Genomic DNA, 26,211 nt, shown 5'->3' with positions numbered 1-26,211 from the left:
CACCTTGTTATCTCAGTTAATTGTACCCTTGGTCATTCGTAGCAACCTCTCCACCGACCAGCCTACCAAGCCTGGCCCCTCTCCTCATTTGTTACATTTCCTTGTTTAGTTATTTATATTCACTTGTGGGATGTGGGCGTCGCTGGCTGGGCCCAGCATTTCTTGCCCATCGCTAGTTGCCCCTTGAGAAGGTGGGGGTGAGCTGCCTTCTTGAACCGCTGCAGTCCACCTGCTGTAGGTAGACTCACAATACCCTGAGGGAGGAAATTCCAGGATTTTGACCCAGAGACAGACAGTGAAGGAATGGCAATATATTTCCAAGCCAGGATGGTGAGTGGCTTAGAGGCGAACTTACATGGGAGCACCACTCCCTGCATCTGCTCCCTATAAATTGTTGTTCCTTTTGAAAGTTGATATTCTAGAGATCCTGCCCTGACGAGGAAAAACTTCAACAACGGGCCCTCTTCTTTCCAAGGGTGCTCAAGATCTTTTAGGTTTTTTTTTCCATAAAATGTGTTGAATTTCGAGGATTTATTCTGATTCTCTGTAATACAGCCCCCTGGTAGCGCTCAGTGTCTGTTAGAGTGATCTTCAGTGTTAGCAGGAGAATGTGCAAGGTGGGAAGGCTCATGGAAAATGGCACAGCTGTTTCTGATTTCAGACGTGGAATCAATTAAAATCGTGTCAGATCCTAACTTTTGAATGTGTTCAAGGTGCCCCGAAGTCAATAGGAAAATATCTGAAGGTGGATCAATAATCTGTATCCTTCTCGATACTACTGTGCAGTATTCCGTTCAAATCACATAATGTGAAATGGGATAGACATTGTGTGTGTGTGTGTGCGCGCGCGCGCGCGCGCGCATCTATAAGATGTTTGTTGGAATAGGCTGATGAAATCCACATGCAGGTTGCCCATGTTTAACCCAACCTTGCGTGTCATTGTACAGCAAAGGGAAGTTGTTGCTTTATCATGTAATGGCCTGCAGTTTTGTATTTAATGGAAAGACAAAGTGCAGGGGAATCTCAGCAGTTTGGGGCAGCACCTGTGGGGAGAGAGGTGAAGTTAATGTTTCGCTTCTTTGGAATGTGTTCTTGTTTTGTAGGCTCTCTACGCTTCGAAGATTATCTCCTACGCCCAGGGATTCATGCTCTTGAGACAAGCAGCCAAAGAGTTTAACTGGTCTCTGAATTACGGTGGAATCGCACTGATGTGGAGAGGAGGCTGTATTATCAGGAGGTGAGAAACACCCTTTGTATGTGCATTTGTATAGTGCCTAAAGATGGTATAAGGCCCCAAGGTGCCATCAAATGAAGTTCCAGACTGGGAAGCATTAGAGATTGGAACAAGGGGAAATGAGAGCCTTGTGAGGATGATAAATTTAAGCGAGCATCATAAAAGAGTCATTTTAAAGGAGGAAATTTAAGTTGTGCAATTGTGCAAATTACCAGCTGAATGAGAAGTGTGGTTATTGTGTCGAGTATTTAATCCTTATTTATAAACCTAGAGGAAAGGGTGGAGTTTCCTTCAACATGAAATACTGGGATTGGAGGCATCATTTTTAAACTTCCAAGGGCCATGGGTTTCAAATGAAATTTGAAACTTGGGCAAGACAGTAGCTCAGTGGTTGCCTCACAGCACCAGGGACCCGGGTTCGATTCTAGCCTCCGGCGACTGTCTGTGTGGAGTTTGCATATTCTCCCCGTGTCTGTGTGGGTTTCCTCCGGGTGCTCCGGTTTCCTCCCACAGTCCAAAGATGTGCAGGTTAGAGCGGATTGGTCATGGGAAATGCAGGGTTACAGGCTGGGAGGTGGGTCTGGGTCTTTGGAGAGTTGATGTGGGCTCGATGGGCCGAATAGCCTGCTTCCACGCTGTAGCAATTCTATGAAATGCTGGCTCCTTGGGATATGCAGATTGCAATTTTTTTTTTTTTTTGAAAGCAATCTGCAGTCAATGTAACCCAAGAACTGTATCAAAAAGTTCAAGGTTTTGGGGTTTGTTTTCCACTCACTCTGTTTCTGCAGTGACTGTGCTGCTTGGTCTTTGGGGAAACTTGCTGCATTTCGATGTCACAGTTACAGGTTCCTGAGTGACCAGTTGATGCTTTCAGACAGTTCCTGCCCGCTCCTCGGCACATGGGAGGGAATATTTGTAACACTTGTGTTTTCCGTGTCTTTCCTCAGTGTCTTTCTGGGCAAAATTAAAGATGCTTTCGATGCAAATCCGGATTTGCAGAACCTGCTGCTGGACCAGTTCTTCACGAAAGCTGTTCAGAATTGCCAGGTATTCTCATACATTTCATCGGAAACATCAGGCTATGAATCCGTGATGTTTTAAACTATCAGAACCTAAAAGTGAAGCATAGGCATTCTGGTGATAACTACACAATAAATTTGCCGGTACAGGCCACTTGGCCCCTCAACCCTGCTCTGTCATTCACTGAGGTCGTGGCCAAAACTACAGGGCATAGGTTAAAGGTGAGAGGGGAAAGATTTAAAAGGGACCTAAGGAGCAACTTCTTCACACAGAGGGTGGTGTGTGTATGGAATGAGCTGCCAGAGGAAGTGGTGGAGGCTGGTACAATTACAACATTTAAAAGGCATCTGGATGGGTATATGAATAGGAAGGGTTTAGAGGAATATGGGCCAAATGCTGACAAATGGGACTCGATTTATTTAGGATATCTGGTCAGGTTGGACCAAAGGGCCTGCTTTCGTGTTGTACAGCTCTATGACTCTGAGTTTAAAAATTGGTTCAGGTTTACATGTTATGAAGATGTTCCTTTTTACTTTTAGAAAAGAAATGGGACCCTTTTTAAAGGATTGTGAAAACTAGTTCATTTTAATTCTGAGGAGGTTCCCAAACCACTGATTGTTTTAAAAAGTCACTGAAAGGATCCTCAGAGGGTTGACGGTCTTTTGTCATTCCCTGTTCCGGAGAGCAGAGAGGGGTTGGATCATTGACTGAAACTCCAGGCAGAGTTAGAAAGACCACAGATAGGAGTCATACAGCACGGAAAGAGGCTCTTCAGCCCAAATCATCCAAGACACCCAGGTTTCCTAACTAAACTAGTCCCATTTGACAGCTTTTGGACTATATCTCAAAACCTTTCCTATCCATGTACTTGTCCAAATGTCTATTAAATGTTGTAATTTTACCTGCCTCTACTACTTTCTCGGGCAGCTCGCTGCATACGCACCAACCTCAGTGTGAAAATGTTGCTCCTTAGGTCCCTTTTAAATCTTTCCCCTCTCACCTTAAACCTATGCCCTGTAGTTTTGGACTCCCCCACCCTGGGGAAAAGACCTTACCCATTTACCCTACCCATACCCATCATGATTTTATAAGCCTCTATAAGGTCACCCCTCAGCTTCCGATGCTCCAGGGAAAATAACCCCAGCCTATTCAGCCTCTCCCTATAGCTCAAACCCTCCAACCCTGGTAACATCCTTAAATCTTTTCTGAACCATTTCACGTTTCACAAAATTCTTCCTATAGCAGAGAGACCAGAACTGCACTCAGTATTCCAAAGGTGGCCTAACCAATGTCCTGCACAGCTGCAACATGACCTCCCAACTCCTATACTCAATGCACTGACCAATAAAGGCACATACCAAATGCCTTCTTCACTATCCTGGCCATCTGTGACTTCACTTTCAAGGAACTATGAAGCTGTACTCCAAGGTCTCTTTGTTCAGCAACACCCCCCAGGACCTTACCGTTAAGTGTATAAGTCCTGCCCTGATTTGCCTTTCCAAAATGCAGCTCCTCAACGTTTATCTAAATTAAACTCCATCTGCCACTCCTCGGCCCATTGGACCATCTGATCAAAATCCTGTTGTACTCTGAGGTAACCTTCGCTGTCAACTACATCTCCAATTTTGGTGTCATCTGCAAACTTACTAACCATACCTCTTATGGTCACATCCAAATCATTTATATAAATAACAAAAAGCAGTGGACCCAGCACCGATCCCTGTGGCACACCACTGGTCACAGGCCTCCAGTCTGAAAAGCAATCCTCCACCACCACCCTCTGTCTTCTACCTTTTTGAGCCAGTTTTGTATCCATTCTGTTATGAATGTGCCCTAAGAGTAAAATATGATCTGACAACAGAGAGAAAGACGGCACAGAGGCTCAGTGGTTAGCACTGTTGCCTCCGTGTCAGGGACCTGGGTTCGATTCCTCCCCCGGACAAACTGTCTATGTGGAGTTTGCACATTCTCCCTGTGTCTGCGTGGGTTTCCTCCCACAGTCCAAAAATATGCAGGTTAGGTGGATTGGCCATGAGGACTTGAAGAGTTATGGGAATAGCATGGGCAGCTGAGTCTGGGTACGATGCTCATCAGAGGGTCGGTGCAGACTCGATGGGCTGAATGGCCTCTTTCTGCACTGTAAGGATTCTGTGACCCTAAAACTTGAGTGAAGGCTTCATCAGAACTAGATGTTGACCTGAAACATTTTCCTGTCCCTGCAATTGCTGCCCATCTTGCTGAGGCATTTGAAAGAAATTAGATTTTGAAAAAGCTCTCTCTTGCTGTCTATTGTAGGCCATTGTTGGTGTACCGCTATGGTCTCCTTCCCCCGTGAGGTTTGTATCTATATTGAAGCAGATCGCTTGGCTGGACCCATTGTTTAATGAGGAAGGGTGGGACCGACTGGGCCTCTAAGCTTTCGAATTTTGTAGATCATGGGGTGATGAAGGTCCTGAGGGAGATTGATGAGATAGATGTTAAAAGCATGTTGCCCCTTGTATGAGATCAGAAGTCACACGATGCCACGTTATAGTCCAATAGTTTATTCAAAAACACAAGCTTTCGGAGCCATACTCTCCTTCAGGCACCCACACCTGACGAAGGAGCAGCGCTCTGAAACTTTGTGATTTCGAATAAACCTGTTGGACTACAACCTGGCGTCATGTGATTTCTGACCTTGTCCATCCCAGTCCTACACATCATGGCCTCTTTTCTGGGAATCTATCACTTGGCACAGTTCCAAAAACTGGGTCTCGCATTTGAGGCAGAGAAGTGAGAAGGAATGCCTTTCTATAAATTTGGTGATTGCTGGAATTCTGTCCCTCCAGAGACCAGTGGAGGTTGGGCCATTGAAAATGGAGTGGTTTTAGATTGACTCCCACATATTGGTTATGTTGGGAATAGGCAGTAAAGTGCAGTTAAAGCTACAATGTTACTGAATGGCAAGACAGCCTCAAGAGGGCAAATGACTGTTCCTGCTTCTATTTCTTCTGTTTTAATGCAAGTAATTTTAGGAGGAATAAGTTCATCCTCCTCACCCCCCACACCCCACCCAATGTATATCCAGGTCTTGCTGTGAGAAGCTGATTAACACTGAACATTCTGTTTGCAGGAATCCTGGCGTCGTGTGGTTAGCACTGGGGTACAGATGGGCATCCCTATGCCCTGTTTCAGCACTGCTTTGTCCTTCTATGATGGTTACCGACATCGGATGCTTCCAGCAAACCTGATCCAGGTACAGAAACTACCTGTAATGTAATCCTTTTATTTTACTAAAGCTCCCTGCACCTTCCCTTTTGTAATTATTACATTTCCCTAACTGCGTGGAATTGGAGCCATTGGAAAAATGGGTGATTCGATAGTGGTGGGTGATAGATGAATTTTTGGTATTGGTAGTAAAAGCAAAGTTCAGTTGTGTGTGACAGCACCTCTGGATATGAAGAGAGAAATCATTTTTTTAAATGGTGAGCTTGCACAGACTGGGGGGTTGTAGTTGTTAGAAATTGGAAGGTTGTGGGATGTATTGGTTTTTGAAGCTTAAGATATTAAGAGGATGTTGACACTTGATGCCGATGTGTTCTGCAGTCAGTTCCTTCTGTGCCCCCCGCTCCCCAAACCTTGCTGTTGGGTTTGAGGGGAGGGTGTGGTGTTTTGGAGTTGAACGCCTGCTGAAGGGGAGGAGCAGGGAGGTTGAGGATTGCATGATGCTCACTAATCTAGTTGTTTGTTTTGCCTGCAGGCACAAAGGGATTACTTTGGTGCCCACACGTACGAGCTGCTCTGCAATCCTGGCAAATTCATCCACACAAACTGGACTGGTCATGGAGGAAATGTCTCCTCGTCTTCATACAACGCATAAGCTACCAGCCATTGGCACTGAGCCATTTTGGAAAAATAACATTCCACCAGAGTAGATATTTTAAAGAAAGGCATAGTTTTGAATCTTCTAAATTGAGGCTTTCGCTGTCTTGTGCTAACGTCTGGTCGAGAAACAGTGAAACCCGTTTTCAATAAGTCCCAAATCTTTAGGCCAAATTGAAAGTTTTCGTAAATAATAAAATATGTGTAAACCGTAGCTTCTGATTTTTTAAAAAAATTAAATCATCTTGCTCCTCTATGCAGTCGTAATGCAAAGGAAATATTTTAGTTCACAGTGGTACAGGAGATGATTTAGCTTATCGTGCCAGCACTGGCTTGTTAGATCAGCATCGTTATCCTTTTCCCTCCACACTATCTATTTCTTTCCAAAGAATCGTCCAATTCCCTCTCTCTCACCTTGCTTGAATTTGCCTCCACAATATTTCCAGGCAGTACATTCGAAGCCCAGGCGAATACCAACACAGTCTTAGCAGGCCATAGGGCTGCTCTTCTGTTAGAGAGAGATGATTGCTGCCAGTTCAACCTGAGGGTCACCATGCCTCAGGTAAGGGGAGAGGTTGAGAAGGAGAGCCCTTCAGGGTAACCTCAGCCAGTGTGGGAATACGAACCCACGCTGTTGATGTCACTGCATTACAAAGCAGTTGTCCAGCCAACTGAGCTAACCGAGCTTTGGTTATGTGAAAAAGTTCCCTCTTATATCACCCTTGCTTTGTTTACACATCACTTTAAAGAAACACTGGACTGAAATAGTTTCACAAAATCCTTCCTATAGGAGGGAGACCAGAATTGCACACAACATTCCAAAAGTGGCCGAATCGTGGTCCTGCACTGCCACGACGTGACCTCCCAGCTCCCATACTGAATGCACTGACCAACAAAGGCAACCGTATCAAATGCTGCCTTCACTACCCTGTCTATCTGCAACTGCACCTGGAAGGAACCATAAACGAGCGCCCCTAGATCTCTTTGTTCAGCAACACTCCCTGGGACCTTACCGTTAAAGTGTGTATGTCCTGCGCTGATTTGTCCTACCAAAATGCAAGCCTCTCAAAGTTGGTACGTTTGCAATGGCACACTAACTTCAAGTAAGTGATGAGGGAGTTACTGCTATTCCAAAAGTGGTGGTGAAGTTAGTAATGAGCGGGTAAGGGATGGTGTGAGGCACGGTTTTTGTGTAAGTACTGTTTCATCCTCTCGTTCTGGTACTCACCACCTGCATCCTGACCAGCAGTGCAAATGTTTATTATTGACTGGGTGTAATGGCCATCTGATGCTGCTAATGGGTCCAATCAGGAAGAAACTGCAAAGAAATATGATGACTTTGAAAAGAGAGAAAATGCCAGAAACTTCAGGTTCGCAACTCTCTTGAAGTTGATGCATGAAGACTGGCCCCTGAAGTCTGAGAGCAAATCAGCCATTGGGAGAAAATGAGGAAATCCCATTTGTGTGTTCTGTTTGTGAACAATTAACTTTAAGGGAAATGATATCTTGATTGTTTACTGTGGCTATGGTAATGGGACCTCTTTAATGTGCTCCATCTGCTAATTTCTCAAAAGGAACTTGCGTCTCTTTAAAAAGCTAAAAAGTCGAGTGTTCTCAGAATGTCCTTAGCTTTCAAATAGAATTCCAGATACTCCTGAAGGATGTGCAGTGGCTGAGGTGTCGCCCTTTCTCTCTGCTTGAAAAAGTCTCTTTAAAAGATCGCTAATGATCCGTGATACAGCACATGGAACAGCACTGCTCTCTGGTGGCTGAAAGTGGAAGAGAGTGCTCCTGTTATGACCCTTCCACCAGTACAATTGGGTTCTCCCAGGCATTTTGAACAATTGTCATGTGTTTTTTCATATAGTCAATTTAAAAAAAAACTTTTAAAAAAAATTTTGGGAAGCCCTCCCTTAATCTTTACCTCTTTGACCATGCTTTCAGTCACCTACTGAAAGCGAAGTCTGAATTTCTGGGGGTTGGCAAATGCAGACAGCACTGTTGGAATGGCAAAAGCAAAGAGGTTGGCAGAAGCAAATGGGACCAGAATGTGTGGTCAGCATAGACGAGTTGGACCAAAAGGCTCTGCTTCTGTGCTGTGCGGCTCTATGATTCTATAACTGTGCGGTGGTACGCACAGCTCCCACACCAACTACGAGCAGGATGCAAGAAAGGTCCAGGCCCGAAACGTCAGCCTTCCTGCTCCTATGATGCTGCTTGGCCTGCTGTGTTCATCCAGCTCTACACCTTGTTATCTCTTATTGCAGAGACGCTGCCATGTGATTTGGACAGGCTGAGTGAGCCGGCAGATGGAGAATAATGTGGGCAAGTGTGAGGTTATCCACTTTAGTGCAAAAACAGGAATGCAGGCTGAATGGTGATTGGTTGGGAAAGGGGGAGGTGCAATAAGACCTTGGTGTCCTTATACACCAGTCATTGAAAGTCAACATGCAGAATATTGGCCTTCATATGAGAGGATTTTTTGAGCACAGGAGCAGGGATGTCTTGCTGCAATTATACAGGGCTTTGGTAAGACCACACCTAGAATGTTATCCAATTTTGATTTCCTTATCTGAGGAATGATGTTCTGTCAATACAGGGAGTGCAATAAAGGATTACTAGACTGATTCCAGAGATGGCAGTACTGACCTATGAAGAGAGACTAGATTGTTTAGGACTCTATTCACTGGAGTTTCAAAGAATGAAGGGGGAATCTCATTGAAACCTATATAAATCTAACTAGGCAGGATAAACTTGGGAAGAATGTTCCTGATGACTGGGAACTCCAGAACGAGGCGTCACAGTCTAAGGATACAGGGAAGGCCATATAGGACTGAGATGAGGTGAAATTTCTTCACCCAGGGAGTGCTGAGCCTGTGGAATTCTCTAAGAAGGAGTTAGATATAGTTCTTAGGGCTAAAGAGATCAAAGTGTATTGTGAGAAAGCAGGAACGGGGGACTGAGAGGGATGATCATACTGAATGGTGCTTGATGCTCCATCTGCAAAATTTTGGTTGACCCAAATGATGTAATTGCATCACAGGTTCTGTCTGACAATGCTTGATTATACTTATGTGAAGATTACTACCTGGGAAATAGGGGGAATTGGTTTAATCCATCTGTGTTAGTGTTAATTTGGTACAATCTGTGGTCCCAATCCCATCTGGCCACACAGTGCATTTTCTTCCCCCGAGGCACCTATAAAACCTAATCATTGATGCTGACACTCAGTTTCAGTAACTTTCTGACAGTGTTTTCTCTACCTCTCCATATTTTGTGTAAAAGAAGAACCTGTTCTTTCTCTTGCTTCTAAATCTCTTGGATTTAATCTTGTGTCCATGCCCCCTTCCCCTTCTTATAACCAGAAAGATTTATTGTCTCCTCCCAGAATCACAGAAGAAGGCCATTCTGCCCATCGTGCCTATAGTGACTCTTCCAATGAGCAGCATTACCTAGTCCTGCTTTTACTCCATATCCACGTGTACCTCAATTGGACCTGCCTCTACCACATTTCCAGACTGTGTGAAAAAGTGTTTCCTCACATCACCCTTGCTTCTTTTGCACATCATGTTAAATTTATGCCCTCTCGTTCTAATTTCTTTTATGAGCAGGAACAGTTTCTCTCTATTGACTCTGTTCAGCCCCGCTCATGATTTTGAAAACCTCTATCAAATCTCCTCTCAGTTTTCTTTTCAAGAAAAACAGTCCCAATTTCCTCACTCTATCTTCATTGCTGAAGTTTCTCATTCCTGGGACCATTCTCTAAATCACTTCTGCGCTCTCTCCAATGCATTCACATCCTTCCTATAATGTGGTGCCCATAACTGTACACAATGCTCCAGCTGGGGTCTGGGTCTCTTACACTTCTAAATCCTTCCTTCAATTCACCACATCTCCTCTGATCTAACAGAAACTGCCCCTCTCCCCCAAGTAGCCTGCTTAACTCTGCAGTAATCATACAGACTTAACACTAAGAGTAATCCTGTAAGACGCTGCTTGATACTGTGCAGAAGGAGACTGAACTAGGCAAAGAATGCAATTGATTTTATTTATGTTCAATGTACAGCAGTAATAATATTTGAGAATGCATTATACAATATGAGCAGTGTTTTATAAAGACAAGCTTCTAAAGTGTGTTAGTACTTTAAAAGAATATTGCTTATTCTGTAGAGGAAAGCTCCAGTTGCTGCAATAGCTGGATACCAACACAGTTTAAGTTACACAAATCTAAAGGACAAAATTCCTGGAGCTGCTAAGATCACAGCCTCTGTTAGATTAAATGTTGCATTTAAATTATTTTCCTGTATTTAAACCTCTGAAAATCTATAAGCACAGGACACAGCACAAACAACTTCGCAGGAAAAAATGTGAACGTGCATTGATATAACATTGCTGTGTGTGTCTCAAAAACCTGAGAGAGCTTCTCATCTATGATTTATTTGGGAGTGCAGCTACTCTTGCGAAAAGCACAGCTGTACCTGACACTTTGTGAACTAGGTTCTATAATCAGCAATCTTAATAAATAACCAGTTGTGACTTGATTAAATGGAGCAGCCAATTTACACACCGCTGATCTCTTAAGCAGTGATTGTGGCCACAATTATCGAGAAGGACGCTCAATATAGCTCTCCTTTTTGTTTGAAACTGTGAATTCTTTCACGCCCACCTAAGGAGGCAAGCATAGGCTCAGTTTATAATCATATCCAAAAAGACCCTTGTGACAGTATAGGACTCCCTCAGCACTGCACCAGCTTAGACTTTTCACTGAAGGCACTGGGGGATTTTCTAACTCCTCTTAAAATGGGATCTTTACCAATGAGCTGATTATCACCTCCAATAATTCTCATTTTAACATGTTGCAGACTCAGAATCTCAAAAATGTGAAGAGAGGTTTGTCTAGTTTAATTGGCTAATGGCTAGTTTTTTTCCATAAACCCTGTTTATTTTGAAGAGGAAGTTTTAAAATTTGTTTCTTTAACCACTGATCCCTAGGAAACCCAATAGATATGGAGTTGATGATTGAATGGCCTGCTTCTGTACTGTAGGCATTCTGTGAATTGTTTAAAAATACAACCTGAGACCAACAGATCTTTGGAGGTTTATATTCAAGTCTGGTCTGCTTTGCAAATCCACAATAAAGGAGACGTCCACCTTTCTGCCATGGATCCACATTTGGAATGGATGATTTACTTAAGGAAGATCTCTGCTAAGTTAAAATATTCTGGTGTGTGTATCTGAGATGAGTGTTCTCATTGATTTAGTTGTTTTCATGTAATCAAACACCAAAAAAAAACGCTTTGGTTCCAAACAGCCCTCAGACACATCTCCTCGCTTCCTGCTGAACAGGTTCCTCATGACAAAGACATCAACTCAATGGCCATGTGCACCTTTAAAAACCACCTCCCATTGATAATACCAACTTGTGTGTTCTGCAGGAAGCTGAGTTTGGACAGAAATGTGACACAGTCACTATTTATTGCTTTCGAAGTATTGGCTTGTTTGTGCGCTGTTTTTGTTTCCCATAGTTACAGGCTCATTATATTGCTTCTGATTCTGCTCCTCTATGGGATAATAGGTGTTTGAGTTTCTCCCGTTTTCTTGGACTGGAAATGGAATACTGTCCTCTGTACTGACTTTAGGGTCAACTGCATGAAAACAAATGAATGTTACAATTAGGTTCAATTGCACAAACAGTCAGTGTAAGTTGTCCGGTCTCTTGACCTCATTTCCCAGGTTTGGGCAACGGACTTTTCTTGGATTGGTCCAATCTTAAGGTCAAAGTGATTTTCAATTGCCTTCTGCAGTTTGGCTTACCAGGAGAATCCTACTACCTGCCACCCAGCTGGTTGGAAGGTTTACAGGTCAAGGATCAACCTGTTTAGCCACTGTACAGATACTCTTCCATTGTCAACCAGCGCCAGAGTGGGACTCAAACCTGGAGCAAAGGAGGCTACTAACTGTGCCACAAAACCTCCCCATTTATCCTATGTTACAGGGCTGTAAAATGCATTTAAAACAGCAGCACATCTTTACTACATTACCCCTTTATATAAACATCAGGGTGAATAAGCAGAGTGCAATGTATTGAAAGAAAAGGAAGACTTATCATTATATAGCACCTTTCCCAACTTCAATACGCTGTAGCAAACTTTATCACCAATGAAATACTTCTGAATTGTACTTACTGCTGTAATGTCAGAAGTACAGCAGCCAATTTGCAAGCCCCAAAAATAATATTAATTATTAATGACCAGATAATCTCTAAACTGAGCAATAAATATTGGCAAGTATATGACATTCTCTTGCTTTCTTTTGAAGTAGTGATAATGAGTGTTTGTCTACATGACAGAGAAAATGAACCCTTGGTTTAACATTTCCTTCAAACGATGACACCTCTGACCTTGACAGGCTCCTTCAATACTGAATGACAGTGCCAGTCTGGACTTCTGTCTTTAAGTCTGTGGAGTGGGATTTAAACTCGTGACATTCTGATTCAGAGGCAAGGCTGCCACCCACTGAGCCTGCAGTGATATAATGTGGAGCAGGAGGACACAGATTGTTCACAGCTCTTCCAAGCTTTCCCCTTCCAACAGGCTGGGAATGTGCTACCTACTGAGCTACAGCTGACAACATTGACAGGAGGGAAAAGGTAGAGGGGAAAACATTGCACTCACCAACAGCTGACACTGTCTCGATGTCGAGAATGTCATATTTGTATGTAGGAGCTTCAGTCATTTTGTTGCTTAGCAGTGGCATCATTGCTGTCGCAGATTTTGAATCAGAGTTAATTCCATTCACGTGTTGCTCCTCAGCTTCTGGCAAAGTTCCTGCATTTATTTCTGCTTCGTCATCGCTCCCTTTGTAAATATCACCTTTGACGCCACAGATGCAAATAAACTGTGTTTTTTCATGAAAAAAAAGTAATGGGAGCTCATTTTACAGATGCGTATTTGATAGAAATTTGTTTGTCTTTTTAACATTTCTCCATTTTTTTGAATTCGTTCATAGGATATGAGTGTCATCAGCTAAGCCAGCATTTATTGGACATCCCTAATTGCCCAGAGAGTAGTCAAGAGTCGACCACATTGACTGTGGGTCTGGAGTCAAATGAAGGCCCAGACCCACAGTTCCTTTTGCCTAAAGGACATTAGTGAACTGAATGGGCATTTCCTGACAATCAACAGTGAATTCATGGTCATCATTAGACTCATCGTTCCAGATTTTTATTTAATTAGGCACATTGAAAGAAATGTATTTGTTGTTTTAATATTTTTCCTCTTTTATTCCTCTCCCCCTTATTCTTTCTGCCATTTTGGGATTTGAATCCAGATCCCTAGAACGTTACCTGCATCTCCAAATTATTAGTTTAGTGATAATGCCACTGCGTCATCACCCAACCATCCCAATATTTTAACAAGCTGGGGTATTGGTAGATACAGAAATGTTGGTGCCCAGGGCACATGCTTGAAGTAGGCCTCAGGTCTTTTGCAAAGCCAGGTGCCTGAAGCCTTGGAGCTCCAATGACCTCTAGAATTGAGCTGCAGTCAAGGATACCAGGTCAACTTGCAGCCTCAAAGGCAGATCAATGAAGGGGGCAGGTCACAATCAAACAAGTGAGTTAAAGTCCACAGGTGCCACATATCTGAGAGTGACAGGGCGCAGATTTAAAGTTATTTGCAAAAGGAGCATATGTAACGTGTGAGAAAAGAATCTCCACACAGCAAGTGATTAGAGTCTGAAGTGGGGAGTGGTTAGCTCAGTTGGGTGGCTGTTTTGCAGTACAGATTGATGCCAACAGCATGAGCACAATTCCCATGTTGACTGAGGTTACCGTGAAGGACATTCCTTCTCAACCTCTCCCCTCACCCATGGCATGGTGCCCCTCAGGTTAAACCACCACCAGTCTCTAATGACAGAGCAGCCCCATGGTCTGGTAGATTTAGGGTGACTCTGCCGCAGGTACTGAGTGCACTGCCTGGATGTGTGACCAAGGCATTCAAACAGGGCTATCATCTCAAGAGAAACAATTCAGAGGGGTTACAAAGGCACTAAATCACAATGCTCATTCGGAGAGCTGGTGTGGATACAATGGACTGAATGGCCTCCTTCTGCACCATAACAATTCCATGAACTTTTGTTCTTCTTCAGCCTGTTCCACAATGAAGACTGTGGAGTAAGCCAAGTAATCATGACATAAGTAGAACTTTTAGAGAAAGAGCTTGCAATGGGGGACTGTTGGAGAAATAGTTCTCTGTTTTAGACTCTAATATACATACATTGTGTTAACAAAGAATTGGAATTACTCTTTCAAGACTATGTCTGAATTATTTCTTCCCTTTTGGTCTATATGTTATATGAGTGGGCAGCAAGATGGCATTGGAAGTACAATGTGAAAAGTCTAAGGTTGTGTGCTTTGGTTATAAGACAAGAAAAGTAGAATAATAATTCTTTACAAGTCTTGAAACTTGTAAATATTGCAGTATAGACAGATTTTCGATCAATAATGGAATCAAGGGTTATGGAGAAAAAGGCAGGAAAGTGGAGTTGAGAATGATCAGATCAACCATTATCTCATTGAATGTTGAAGCAGACTCAATGGGCTGAATGCTCTACTATTCCTATGTCTTATGGTCTTATTACTGATAGAGTACATCCTATAAGGACAGTAAACCCGTTGTACAGCCCAGGGGACAGGAACAAACAGACCTTAGAGCGAAGTCAGAGCTGTATACTGTAACAAACGCCATCCAAACCAAAGACATTTCTATTGAAATAGTTTTAAACTTGCAACCCAATTCACCATTGGTTAATGAAAAATCTGTAAATGGAATGGCAATTCAGAGAACAAGCAACGTTTGTAAAACAGACTTACCTTCAGCTTCACCAGCATTCCAATTCCTAGAAGAGAGAGAGAGAGAGAGACAGAGAGACAAATCAGGTTAGCAAGGCAGTAATGAATCTGGAATACACATTTAGAATATGGTCCTGTTGCAACGCTTCCTTGCATTTCCAAGTTTATATTTTTACATTTGATTCTACATTTAAACAAGCTTACTTCACGCTGCTGCAAATTCACAGCTGTTTACAAACATGTTGGCAAACAGTAAGTGATTGGGCCATTTGGTACAGAAACTCAATTGAATTTTTCTAATAATTTTAAGTATGCACCAAATGGTTCATTCACATAGATTGACTCCTGTAATAACAGCAAAATATTACGGATGCCAAAATTCTGAAATGAATGAGAAAATGCTGGAGAAAGTCAGCAGGTCCAGCAGCATCTGTGGAGACAGAAACAGAGTTAATGCTGTGTTTTCAAATTGACTGGTGATTTGGCCATGCTATATTGCCCCACAGCGTCCAGAGACGTGCAGGCTAGGTGGGTTAGCCATGGGAAATGCAGTGCATATGGGGCTAGGGTAGGGGCTGGGTCTGGGTGGGATGCTGTTTGGAGGGTCGGTGTAGGCTCGATGGGCTGAATGGCCTCCTTCCACACTTTAGGGATTCGATGTTTCTATCCAGGCTCAAAATGTTAACTCTGTTTCTCTCTCCACAGATACTGCCTGACCTGAACTGACGCCTGGCTTGAAGCTCCCTCTTATAATCTTTACAGCAATTGGATCACACTTAAGTTTGAGAAAAGCTTCTGTTTGGTGTTACCACCAATCATTGAGGCCAACTATTCCTCAAGCCAATCACAAATGTCTAAGCATCCCATTGAGCCATCAAGCTGATCAATTTCAAAAACAAAATCAGAAATTGCTGGAAAGACTCAGCAGGTCTGACAGCATCTGTGGAGAGAAAGCACAGCTAACATTTCTGGTCCAATGACCCTTATAATAGAATCCCTACAGTGCAGATAGAGGCCATTCAGCCCATCAAGTCTGCATCGACCCTCTGAAGAGCATCCCACCCCCGCCCTTTCCCTGTAACCTCACATTGACCATCTCATGGCTAATCCACCTAACCTACACATCCCTGGACACTATGGAGCAATTTAGCATGGCTTCTTCGGAAGTGATCAATTTACCTAACGGATTGTGCAACTCAGCACAAAATCAATTCACGCCAGGTTTCATCATCAGCCGGAAAATAATTCTGTTTATTGTAAACAAATTTACTCTTTAACAAATGGCAGAGAAAAAGAAAGGATTACTAATCTACAATCATGCACTTTAACGATACCCCTTTAAACCCTGAAGCCACACACTTTCATTCACAAATAAAACAGATAAAAGGCAGATAGTTTGACTTAGATATTATGAGTGGAAAAATGTTTCAGTCCTATGACACTCAGCTCTCATGCAAGGAAATGCTGCCTCTCTCATCTACATTTGGATCAATGAACTGTCACCCAAACCTTCAATCCATTACCTTGCTTCTTTGATACCTTGCACAGTGATGATCTCACTGTTATGATGACACAAAGAATGGCCAAAGAAATCAGAATCCAAACCATGAAAGAAGTTAAAGAGTTTCCTGGAACAAGAGGAAATCTTGGTTTGTAAAAATGTTCTGAAAATTTCAATAATTGTGTTAACATTTTCCCCAACTTCCGCTGACTTGCTGAAATGGTAAACCTTCAGAATTCTCTTTGCAAGAAAACTGAGGATGTTCAGTCACTGAGTATGCTCAAGGCAGAAATCGAGAACTTTCTAGATATCAGTGATGTTATTGATAGACTATTAATCCAGAGACCCAGCTAATGTGCTGAGGGCTTGGGTTTGAATCCTGCCATGCCAGATGGTGGAATTTACATTTAATAAAAATCTGGAATTAAATGCCTAACGATGACCATGAAAGCATTTTTAATTGTTGGGAAAAACCCATCCGATTCACTGATGTCCTTTAGGGAAGGAAACTGCTGTCTTTACTTGGTCTGGTCTACATGTGACTCCAGACCCACAGCAATGTGTTTGACACTTAACTGCCCTCTGTGCAATTAGGGATGGGCAATAAATGCCGCCTGGCCAGCGACGACTTCATCATGTGAATGAATTTAAAGAAAAGGGTACAGAGACAGTGCGGGGAAAATGGTGTTGAAGTAAAGGCTCAGCCATGATTTTTTAGAGGGGCAGAACAGGCTCAAGGGGCTGAATGGCCTACACTTGTTCCCATGTTCATTCATCCTCCTAACTGTCTACATTTTTAAAACTTCCCTGAGTCTAGTTCCTTTTGCTAATAATGGGTTTATCTATGAAAGAAGCTGGAGTTTGCAGGGACTCCTAACATTTCCTTGTGTCCGCTCTTTATCCTCTTACAGACCTCCAGAGGTGAATGGCATTGAATTCCACTTATAAGTCCACAGTAACAACCTGTTTCTGTGTGTAGTGCCATCAACATGCTATAACATCCCAAGGCACTTCACTGGAGCATCAACAAATGGAATGAGACATGGAGACACATGGAGGGTCACAAATTGATGAAAGAAGTATTAGAATCATAGAATCCCTACAATGTGGAAGCAGGCCATTTTTGTTTTCTTTATTCATTCACAGGATGAGAGTGTTGCTGACTAGGCAGTATTTATCACCCATCCTTAATTGCCCAGGGGGCAGTTAAGAGTCAACCGTATTGCTGTGGGTCTGGAGTCACATGTAGGCCAGACCAGGTAAGGTTGGCAGTTTCCTTCACTAAAGGACATTAGTGAACCAGATGGGTTTTTTCGACAATGGACAATGGATTCACGGTCATCATCAGATTCTTAATTCCAGATATTTTATTGAATTCAAATTCCACCATCTGCCATTACGGGATTTGAACCCGGGTCCCCAGAACATTACCTGGGTCTCTGGATTAACAGTCCAACGATAATACCACTAGGCCATTGTCTCCACCCTGCCCCATCAAATCTGCACAACCCTCCAAAGTGCATTCCAACCAGACCTACCCCTCTACCCTATCCCTGTAACCCTGCATTTCCCATGGCTAATCCACCAGGCCTGCACATCCCTGGTCACTATGGGGCAATTTAGCATAGGTCATGTGGAGCATCTTGAAGAGATAAACAGAGAAACATAGAAAACAGAAGATAGGAGCAGGAGGAGGCTATTCGGCCCTTCAAGCCTGCTCCACCATTCCTCATGATCATGGCTGATCGTCCAACTCAATAACCCAATCCTGCTTTCTCCCCATAACCTTTGATCCCATTCGCCCTAAGTGCTATATCTAGTCATTTCTTGAATACATTCAATGTTTTGGCATCAACTACTTCCTGTGGTAATGAATTCCATAGAATCACCACTCTTTGGGTGAAGAAATGTCTCCTCATCCCTGTCCTAAATGGTCTACCCTGAATTCTCATCCTGTGACCTCTGGTTCTGGACACACCCACCATTGGGAACGTTCCCCCTGCATCTCCCCTGTCCAGTCCTGCTGGAATTTTATAAGTCTCTATGAGATTCCCCCTCATTTGTCTGAACTCCAGCGAAAAAGAGGCAGTGGGGTTTCATTGGGAATTCCAGAGTTTCAACATTCAGCAGCTGAAGGTTCAGGTACCAATGACAGAGTGATTAAAGTTTGTGACTTACAAGGAGGGGAGCAGTGATCAGGAAGACTGATCTAGAAATGGTCACACAGGGATTGTGTGGTGCAATGGTAGTGATCTTACCACTGAGACAAGAGGCCTGGGTTCAAGTCTCATCTCCTACAGTGGTGTGCCTGAATAGGGTAACTAGAAAGTATCTTTAAAAACATAGAAAGCAGAGGTGAAAACATTAAGAAATTTGTAAAGAAGGATGTGAATTTTATCTGGCAGACAATGTAGGTCGTCAATCATGGGAGTGATGGGTTTTGTTGCGAATTCATGGATCAGTTTTGCTAGTTGCAACATCTCAGACACTTCCATGTTAACGAGTCAACTTCAGCTCAGCATCTACTTCCATTTAAAAGGCAAACAGGGCCTCAGTTTAACCCAAAACCCTCTTAGAATTCCAGAATTTTCCACCCTGAGAGTCATAAAGCCATACAGCACAGAAACAGACCTTTCGGTCCTACCAGCCCATGCTGAACATAATCCCAAACTAAACTATAGTTCCACCTGCCTGATCCTCTCTCCAAACCTTTCCTATTCATGTACTTATTCAAATGGTTTTTAAATGCGGTAGTTGTACTTTCATCCACCACTTCCTCAGGAAGTTCATTCCACACGCAAACTACCCACTGTATAAAAAATTTGTATAAATATCTCTCCTCTCACCCTAAAAAAATCCCCTATTCTAGAGAAAAGACAACCACCATTAACTCTATCTATTCCCCTCATGATTTTATAAACTTCTATCAGGTTACCTCTCAACCTCCTACGCTCCAGTGAAAGAAATCCCAGCCTATCCAGCCTTTCTTTGTAACTCAAACATTCCATACCTGGCAACATCCTGATAAATCTCTTCTGAACCCTCTCCAGCTTGATAATATCCTTCCTATAACTGGGCAACCAGAAGTGGGCACAGTATTCTAGAAGAGGCCTCACCAATGTGCTGTACAACTTCAATGTAACTTCCCAACTCCCATACTCAAAGGACTGAGTAATGAAGGCAAACGTGCCAAACATCTTTTTGACCATCCTGTATATATGTGACACAAATTGTTCAGCATCTCTGCCTTGCTTAGGAATTAATGATGTTATAAACACTGGAGGTCGGGTTAGTTCAAAATGAAATTCTATTCTGCACAGGTTAGTAATTAAACATGGTAAAAGCGTAAAAATTACGTATGAAACCTACTTTTTTTCCACGGTTCAATGTTCGGTAGGAGAGGTGGATCGGTACAATAGTTATCAACTGTGCTGTTACCTTCAATGTAGACAGTCATCCCCAACAGTGTGCAACTGTTAAAAAAAAGACATTTGATTGATAAGTTTATTTTTCCCAGTGACTGTACATTCCGCAAGTTTATTACTAAATGAAGAAATTTCATCCAGTCATTTGTGATCGAAAGATATCATTTATATACATCTTCATTAATCGTAAGTCCAAAAGAGATAGGAACATTCTGCCCCGCAAGCCTGTTCTGCCATTCAATAGAATCATGGCTGATCTGACACTCCTCACACCTAGTTTCCTGTGTTTTCCCCATAGCTCTTGATTCCCTGACTGACCAAGAATCTCTCTATCTCAGCCTTAAGTATACACAAGGACCTTGCCCCCACAGCTCTCTTGTGCAAAACTCTCAACCCTCTGAGAGAAGAAATTCCCCCTCATCTCAGTCTTAAATTGGCCCCCCTCTCAGCATTTACCCTGTCAAGCCTCTTAAGAATCCTGTATGTTTCAATGAAATCACCTCTCATTATTCTAAACTCCAGTGAGTAATGTCCCAAACTGTTTAACCTTTTGCTCATAAGACATTGCCTCCATACTGGAGATCATCCTAGTGAACCTTTCTGAAACCCCTCCAAGGAAGTAATATCTTTTCTTGGATATGGGGACCAAAAACTGCTCACAGTACTAGTAGTGGGAATGCGAGTTGCAGGGATGTCCTTAGGAGGCAATAGCCCTGAAATGAATTTGTTGCACTTGAGTCAAAAACTGTTTTGCAGAAGTTGGAAATCTGTTGTGAGAAATGAAAGTACTGGGAAGTGTCAGCAAGCAATGGTAGAGTAAACATTTAGCTATGTTATCATCTGAACTTTGCAAAAGCATGAAGTTGAACCATCAGACCCTTCAATGAGTGTTTTTGATGCTGCTGCATATAGCCACCCTGAATTTTCTGAAAAAAATTGCACTTTAACCCACAGATTGCAGCCTCATTGCAAATAAAACAGATCTTGTAAATCTTATCTCTCATTTCCTCAGCAATGCACATTCAGGCATCCCAGGCAATTGCCCTTCAGCTGCAAAAATTTCAGCAATTAAATGATAAGACAGATAGGAACTAGCAACAAAGTGACCCAATTCTCAAACAGGTCCTTGCATCATGGGTAACTCACTTCCATTCCGTTAATGTATGGTGATATAAATATTTCCAAACGAAGCCTGGCATATTCAACATTTTCAACTTGTTCATAGAACCTAGAATCCCTACAGTGTGGAAGCAAGCCATTCGACCCATTGAGTCCACACTGACCCTCTGAACAGCATCCCACCCAGACCCACACCCTTACACCATAACCTTGCATTTTCCCACAGCTAACCCACCTAGCCTGCACATCTCTGAACACTATGGGCAATTTAGCATGGCCAATCCACCTAACCTGCACATCTTTGGACTGCGTGAGGAAACCAACACAGACACAGGGAGAACATGCAAACTCCACGCAGTTGCCTGAGGCTGGAATCAAACCTGGGTCCCTGGCACTGTGAGGCAGCAGTGCTAATCACTGTGCCACCATACATGTGTTCCTGAGGCTTCATGAATGCCTTTAACTGCACAGTGAATGCTGCAATCTCAGATATTTCTGTAGAGAGCAACTGCATGTGTGGAACCTTCTGTGGATAGGATGCAAACTGAAGCTTGAGAATTTAATGGTGTTTTTATTCAAGCATTTCAGATAACCAATGAAAGCCACAAAGGCTTTGGGCATTTAAACTGTCTCAGTTTCTGTAAAATAAGTTCTGCCTTGATCTCCAATGATAGCACCAGTCAGTGGTTTTCGTTAAATCACTCCCGAAACCACTGAATTGATACAAGGCAGAGTCAGATGGATTTTCGATAGACAAGGGACTCGAGGGTTATGGGGCACAGATAAGAAATGAGTGACAAGACCACAATTAGATCAACCATAATCATACTGAACTATGGAGCAGATTCGAAGGGCTGAATGGCTCACACCTGGTCCTAGTTCTGCATTTTCACATTCCTGATCTATGTTCCGACAACTCAGTCTGACACTGCAATATTATTCACTCGTGTCAGTCTGTTCTCCAGTAACCATATTTGTCTGGGTGAATGAGTACTTGTTGGTGCCTAGTGTCAGTGATACCGTAATCTTTGCTGAGCTTCCGACTTATTTTCAATTTTTGGGGGATCCTGATTGCACAGCTCCAAGCTCACCATTTCACAGAATCATACAGTAGAGAAGAAAGCCATTTGGACCACTGTGACTTTGCCAGCACTTCAATAAGAGCTGTTCAATTCGGCCAACTCCCTCTGCTCTTTTCCTACTGCCTTGTAAATTGTTCTTAAATATAGATCCAGTTTCCTTTCAAAGTGTGTATTGGATCTGTTCCTGGCTCCCTGCAGACTTGTCTCGAAGCACAGTTCTAATATTTAATCAAATCCTTATGTAAATATCACCACGTGAATACTCACTAATTAGCACATTACACTACGTTGGCACTGAGGTCTGCATTCCCAGCTGGGAATTCAGATTCCAGCTCCTCCTGAAAAGTGGTGTGTAGCTGAAGTGAACAGAAAACAGGAGCAGGAGTAGATCATTCGGCCCTTCAAGCCTGTTTCGCCTTTCAATATGATCATGGCTGATCACCCAGCTCAGTTCCCAGTTCCTGTTTTCTCCCTGAACCCTTTGATCCCTCTAGGAACGAAACACATATCTTCACGTTAAGAAATTGTGACCAGTTTTGATGTCTCAAGCTTGAAAGCAGATGTAACTCTGACAATGAGTCAAGGCCAAACCTCAAACCTATTCATAATCACATTCTTAATGCTTGAAACTGCAAGGGGAGACTTCCTTCCCCTTTGTCCAAAAGGGATTGTACTCAGTTTCACTCTTTTTGAGAATGACTCCTCTTTCAGACTGTATTTCAGACATCAAAAAGATGTAACAAAGACTCTCCAATATCTTCAATGTTATGTTGTTCATAATACCAGTGCTTGGTATAAGTGTAAAGTTTCTGTTGAATTTGTTTTAAGATTATTTTGTTATTTGTTTCCGTTTAATAGATTATTGTTCCCATCACCTTTGGTTTCTGTTGTCAATTTCAAGAACTTCCATAAACTCCTCTTCCCTATAGGTGAAAAGATACATAGACATGACCACATATCCCTGACTTCTCTTCCTTGCTCCAGAAAATTAGGAAGAGCAGGCTTCTGCTTCAATGCAGCAAGGTGGGAAAGAAATGAGGCGAACTCAGGAAATACTGCTTGGATGTTAACTGGGCTGAAACTTTTAAAGAGAAAGAATGAGGGGCAGTAAATGTACATTACAATTCTAAAGCGGTTGCAGAAGCAGAAGGGAGTATGGACTATTGTAGCATTCAGTTCTTCAGCGTTTGATTATGCGCATCTGTTTGATTATGACGCTGTTTGTGCTTGATTTGTTAAGCCTGGGTGTGGACTCAGAGAAAAGTAAACAAGCTGTACATGGGGCTGAAGCATGGAGTAGATACTTAAAGCATTGTGAATAAAACCTGTTAAACACATAGAAAACGGAGTCATCTCTGCATAGCTCCAAGATATAAAAGATACAACAAAAATATGTGAAGATATTATTGAAGGTGGGAGGATAGACTGAGCAGGTGGTGAATAAAACATGTGGGATCTTGGATTGTGTTGACAGAGTACAACATCAAGGAAGTTGTGTTAAACCTGTCTGAAACACTAGCTCAGCATCAACTAGAGTACTGCATCCAGTTCCGGGTACAGGGGGTCCCTGATTTACCAATGTCCAACTTATAAACATTCATACTTAATGAATGTGATCCCATGCAGGGGTGGAATTTTAAAGATCCAACATACAAACATTTCCTGCACTTACAGACAGCTGTTTTATATCACCCTGAATTGTCTTCCAACTCGTGTACAAATCAACTTGTGAACAGACTCCAGAATGGAACCTATTCAAAACTCTGGGACTTCATGTATTGGACTTTAAAAAGGATGTAAAGGCATTGAAGGGAATGCAGCAAAGATTCACAAGAATGGTCCGAGGGATGGAGAACTTAAGTGGAGATAGATTGGAGAAGCTGGGACATTCTTTTCTAAGAAGAGAAAGCAGAATGGAGATTTGATGGAGATATTGAAAATGATGAATTCTGGATGGAGTACGGAGAGAAATCGCTGCCTTTGGAAGGGTGGGGATCCAAAGGACACAGGTTTAAGGTGATTAGCAAATGATCCAAAACGAACATTAGAAACAAAATTTTTTACACAGCAAGTGGTTAGGATCTGGAATTCACAGCTCAAAAGGCAGGTTCATTTCTCACTTTCAAAAGGGAATTTGCTCATAATCTGAAAAAAAAGCTGCAGCGATTCTGAGGGAAGGTAGGGCCATGGCACAAGATGCATTACACCTGCAGAGAGCTAGGGGCAGCACGGTGGCTCAGTAGTCAGCACTGCTGCCTCACAGCACCAGGGACCCAGGTTCAATTTCAGCTTTAGGTGACTGTCTGTGCAAAGTTTGCACATTCTCCCCGTGTCTGCGTGGGTTTCCTGCAGGTACTCTGGTTTGCTTCCGCGGTCCACAGATGTGCAGGTTAGGTGGATTAGCCATGCTAAATTGCCCGTAGTGTTCAGGGATGGGTAGATTAGGGGGGATGGGTCTGGGTGGGATGCTGTGAGGCTTGGTGTGGACTTGTTGGACCAAAGGGCCTGTTTTCACACTGTAGGGATTCTGTGAGAGTGGACAGTTTGAATGTGCTTCTTCTGTGTTGTACTCTTCTACAATCATACGTTGTATCAGCTTCTGTCTGCTTTCATGGAAAAGACAAAATTATTTCTAGATTGCAGGATGTCAGAGCTGGCAGATGGGAGGTTTGGGTGTTGTGTTCAATGGTAGAGGAGTACTACTGACAGGGTGGGGGTGGGCTTTGGTTGCTGGATTCCACAATGAGAGGGGAGGTGGGTTGACAGGTCCTAGAAGTGGGGGGAGGGGGTTTGGATTCACGTTGCATGGGGAGTCGGGCCAGCGTGGTGAGGGGGAGGGATTGTCAGGGCCCCAAGGCGTAAAGGTGTTGGGGGACAAGTAGCTGGGTGTGTGTGCCGTAATATAGGTTTCAGTTTCAATCTTACTCAGGAGTTAGACTGGGTTTTTAACTACCTAACTCTTCCTGGGTAATCATTAACAGAAACTTTCATTCCCCTCCTCTCATGAACATACTAACTCGAGCTGAATTATGTTTCCAGACCTCCTGAACCTCATCCAATTGTGATGTTTCCTGTAGTAACTCTGCACAGGACGCTGAGATCTTGTTCATCCACAGAAAGCCCACACTGTCCTCAGCCAATACCCAGGTTAACTCTGTTCCCTCTGCAGCTGGAAACTGGTCTACCTTTGCCCCATTCTGAACCTGAGCCATGGTGATCTCCACACCCTCATGGTCAATTTTGCAGTACCTTAACCACAAAGGCATCATTTATAAGCTCAAAATAGTTCACTAAGTGAAAATATTCTAGAAAAAAATATATTCACAGGATTTCAATTTTATTTATTCATAGGATGTGGGCATTTAGAGTCATCGCTGTACTGCACAGAAACAGACCCTTCGGTCTAACTTGTCCATGCTGACCAGATATCCTAAATGAATCTAGATCCATTTATCGGCATTTGGCCTATATCCCTCTAAATGCTTCCTTTCAGGTACCCATCCAGATGCCTTTTAAATGTTGTAATTGTACCAGCCTCCACCACTTCCTCTGGCAGCTCATTCCATACACACACCACCCTCTGTGTGAAAATGTTGGCCCTTAGGTGCCTTTTAAAACTTTCTCCTCTCACCTTAAACCTATGACCTCTACTTTTGGACTCCCTCATCCTAGGAAAAAGACCTTGTCTATTCACCCTATTCATGCCCCTCATGATTTTATAAACCTCTATAAGGTCACCCGTCAAATTCCAATGCTCGAAGGAAAATAGCCCCAGCCTATTCAGCCTCTCCCTATAGCTCAAACCCTCCAACCCTGGCAACATCCTTGTAAATCTTTTCTGCACCCTTTCTAGTTTAACAACATTTTTCCTATAACAGGGAGACCAGAATTGAATGCAATATTCTAAAACCATTGGCCTAATCAATGTCCTGTACAGCCACAACAAGACCTCTCAACTCCTACACTCAATGCACTGACCAATAAAGGCAAGTGTACCAAACACCTTCTTCACTACCCTGCCTACCTGCAACTCCAATTACTGCCCATTGCTAACCAACCTTGTGAAGGTGTTGCTGAGCTGTCTTTTTGAGCTGCTACCAGTCATCACATTGCTTTTG

At 42.9% G+C, this 26,211-nt stretch overlaps 2 protein-coding genes across 2 annotated transcripts in view; one reads left to right on the top strand and one right to left on the bottom strand.

The window, feature by feature from the left end:
• pgd (phosphogluconate dehydrogenase) overlaps positions 1–6,329 on the top strand; it is a 26,267-nt gene extending 19,938 nt beyond the window's left edge. The window contains exons 10-13 of the mRNA XM_048615252.1: positions 1,104–1,237; positions 2,182–2,281; positions 5,367–5,489; positions 5,994–6,329. Of these exons, the coding sequence (XP_048471209.1) occupies positions 1,104–1,237; positions 2,182–2,281; positions 5,367–5,489; positions 5,994–6,113 (477 nt within the window). The 3' untranslated portion in view covers positions 6,114–6,329. The remainder of the gene's footprint in view (positions 1–1,103; positions 1,238–2,181; positions 2,282–5,366; positions 5,490–5,993) is intronic.
• Positions 6,330–6,569: 240 nt separating this feature from the next.
• LOC109936799 overlaps positions 6,570–26,211 on the bottom strand; it is a 35,725-nt gene continuing 16,083 nt past the window's right edge. Inside the window, exons 9-13 of the mRNA XM_048614860.1 lie at positions 19,837–19,940; positions 16,490–16,594; positions 14,988–15,013; positions 12,790–13,012; positions 6,570–11,760 (exon numbers count right to left, since the gene is read on the bottom strand). Coding sequence (XP_048470817.1) covers positions 11,585–11,760; positions 12,790–13,012; positions 14,988–15,013; positions 16,490–16,594; positions 19,837–19,940 — 634 coding nt within the window. The 3' untranslated portion in view covers positions 6,570–11,584. The remainder of the gene's footprint in view (positions 11,761–12,789; positions 13,013–14,987; positions 15,014–16,489; positions 16,595–19,836; positions 19,941–26,211) is intronic.

The sequence above is a fragment of the Rhincodon typus genome, chromosome 31 (genome assembly GCF_021869965.1).
Source record: "Rhincodon typus isolate 14 chromosome 31, sRhiTyp1.1, whole genome shotgun sequence".
NCBI classification, from domain to species: domain Eukaryota; kingdom Metazoa; phylum Chordata; class Chondrichthyes; order Orectolobiformes; family Rhincodontidae; genus Rhincodon; species Rhincodon typus.
This window is presented reverse-complemented; position numbering and strand designations above follow the sequence as displayed.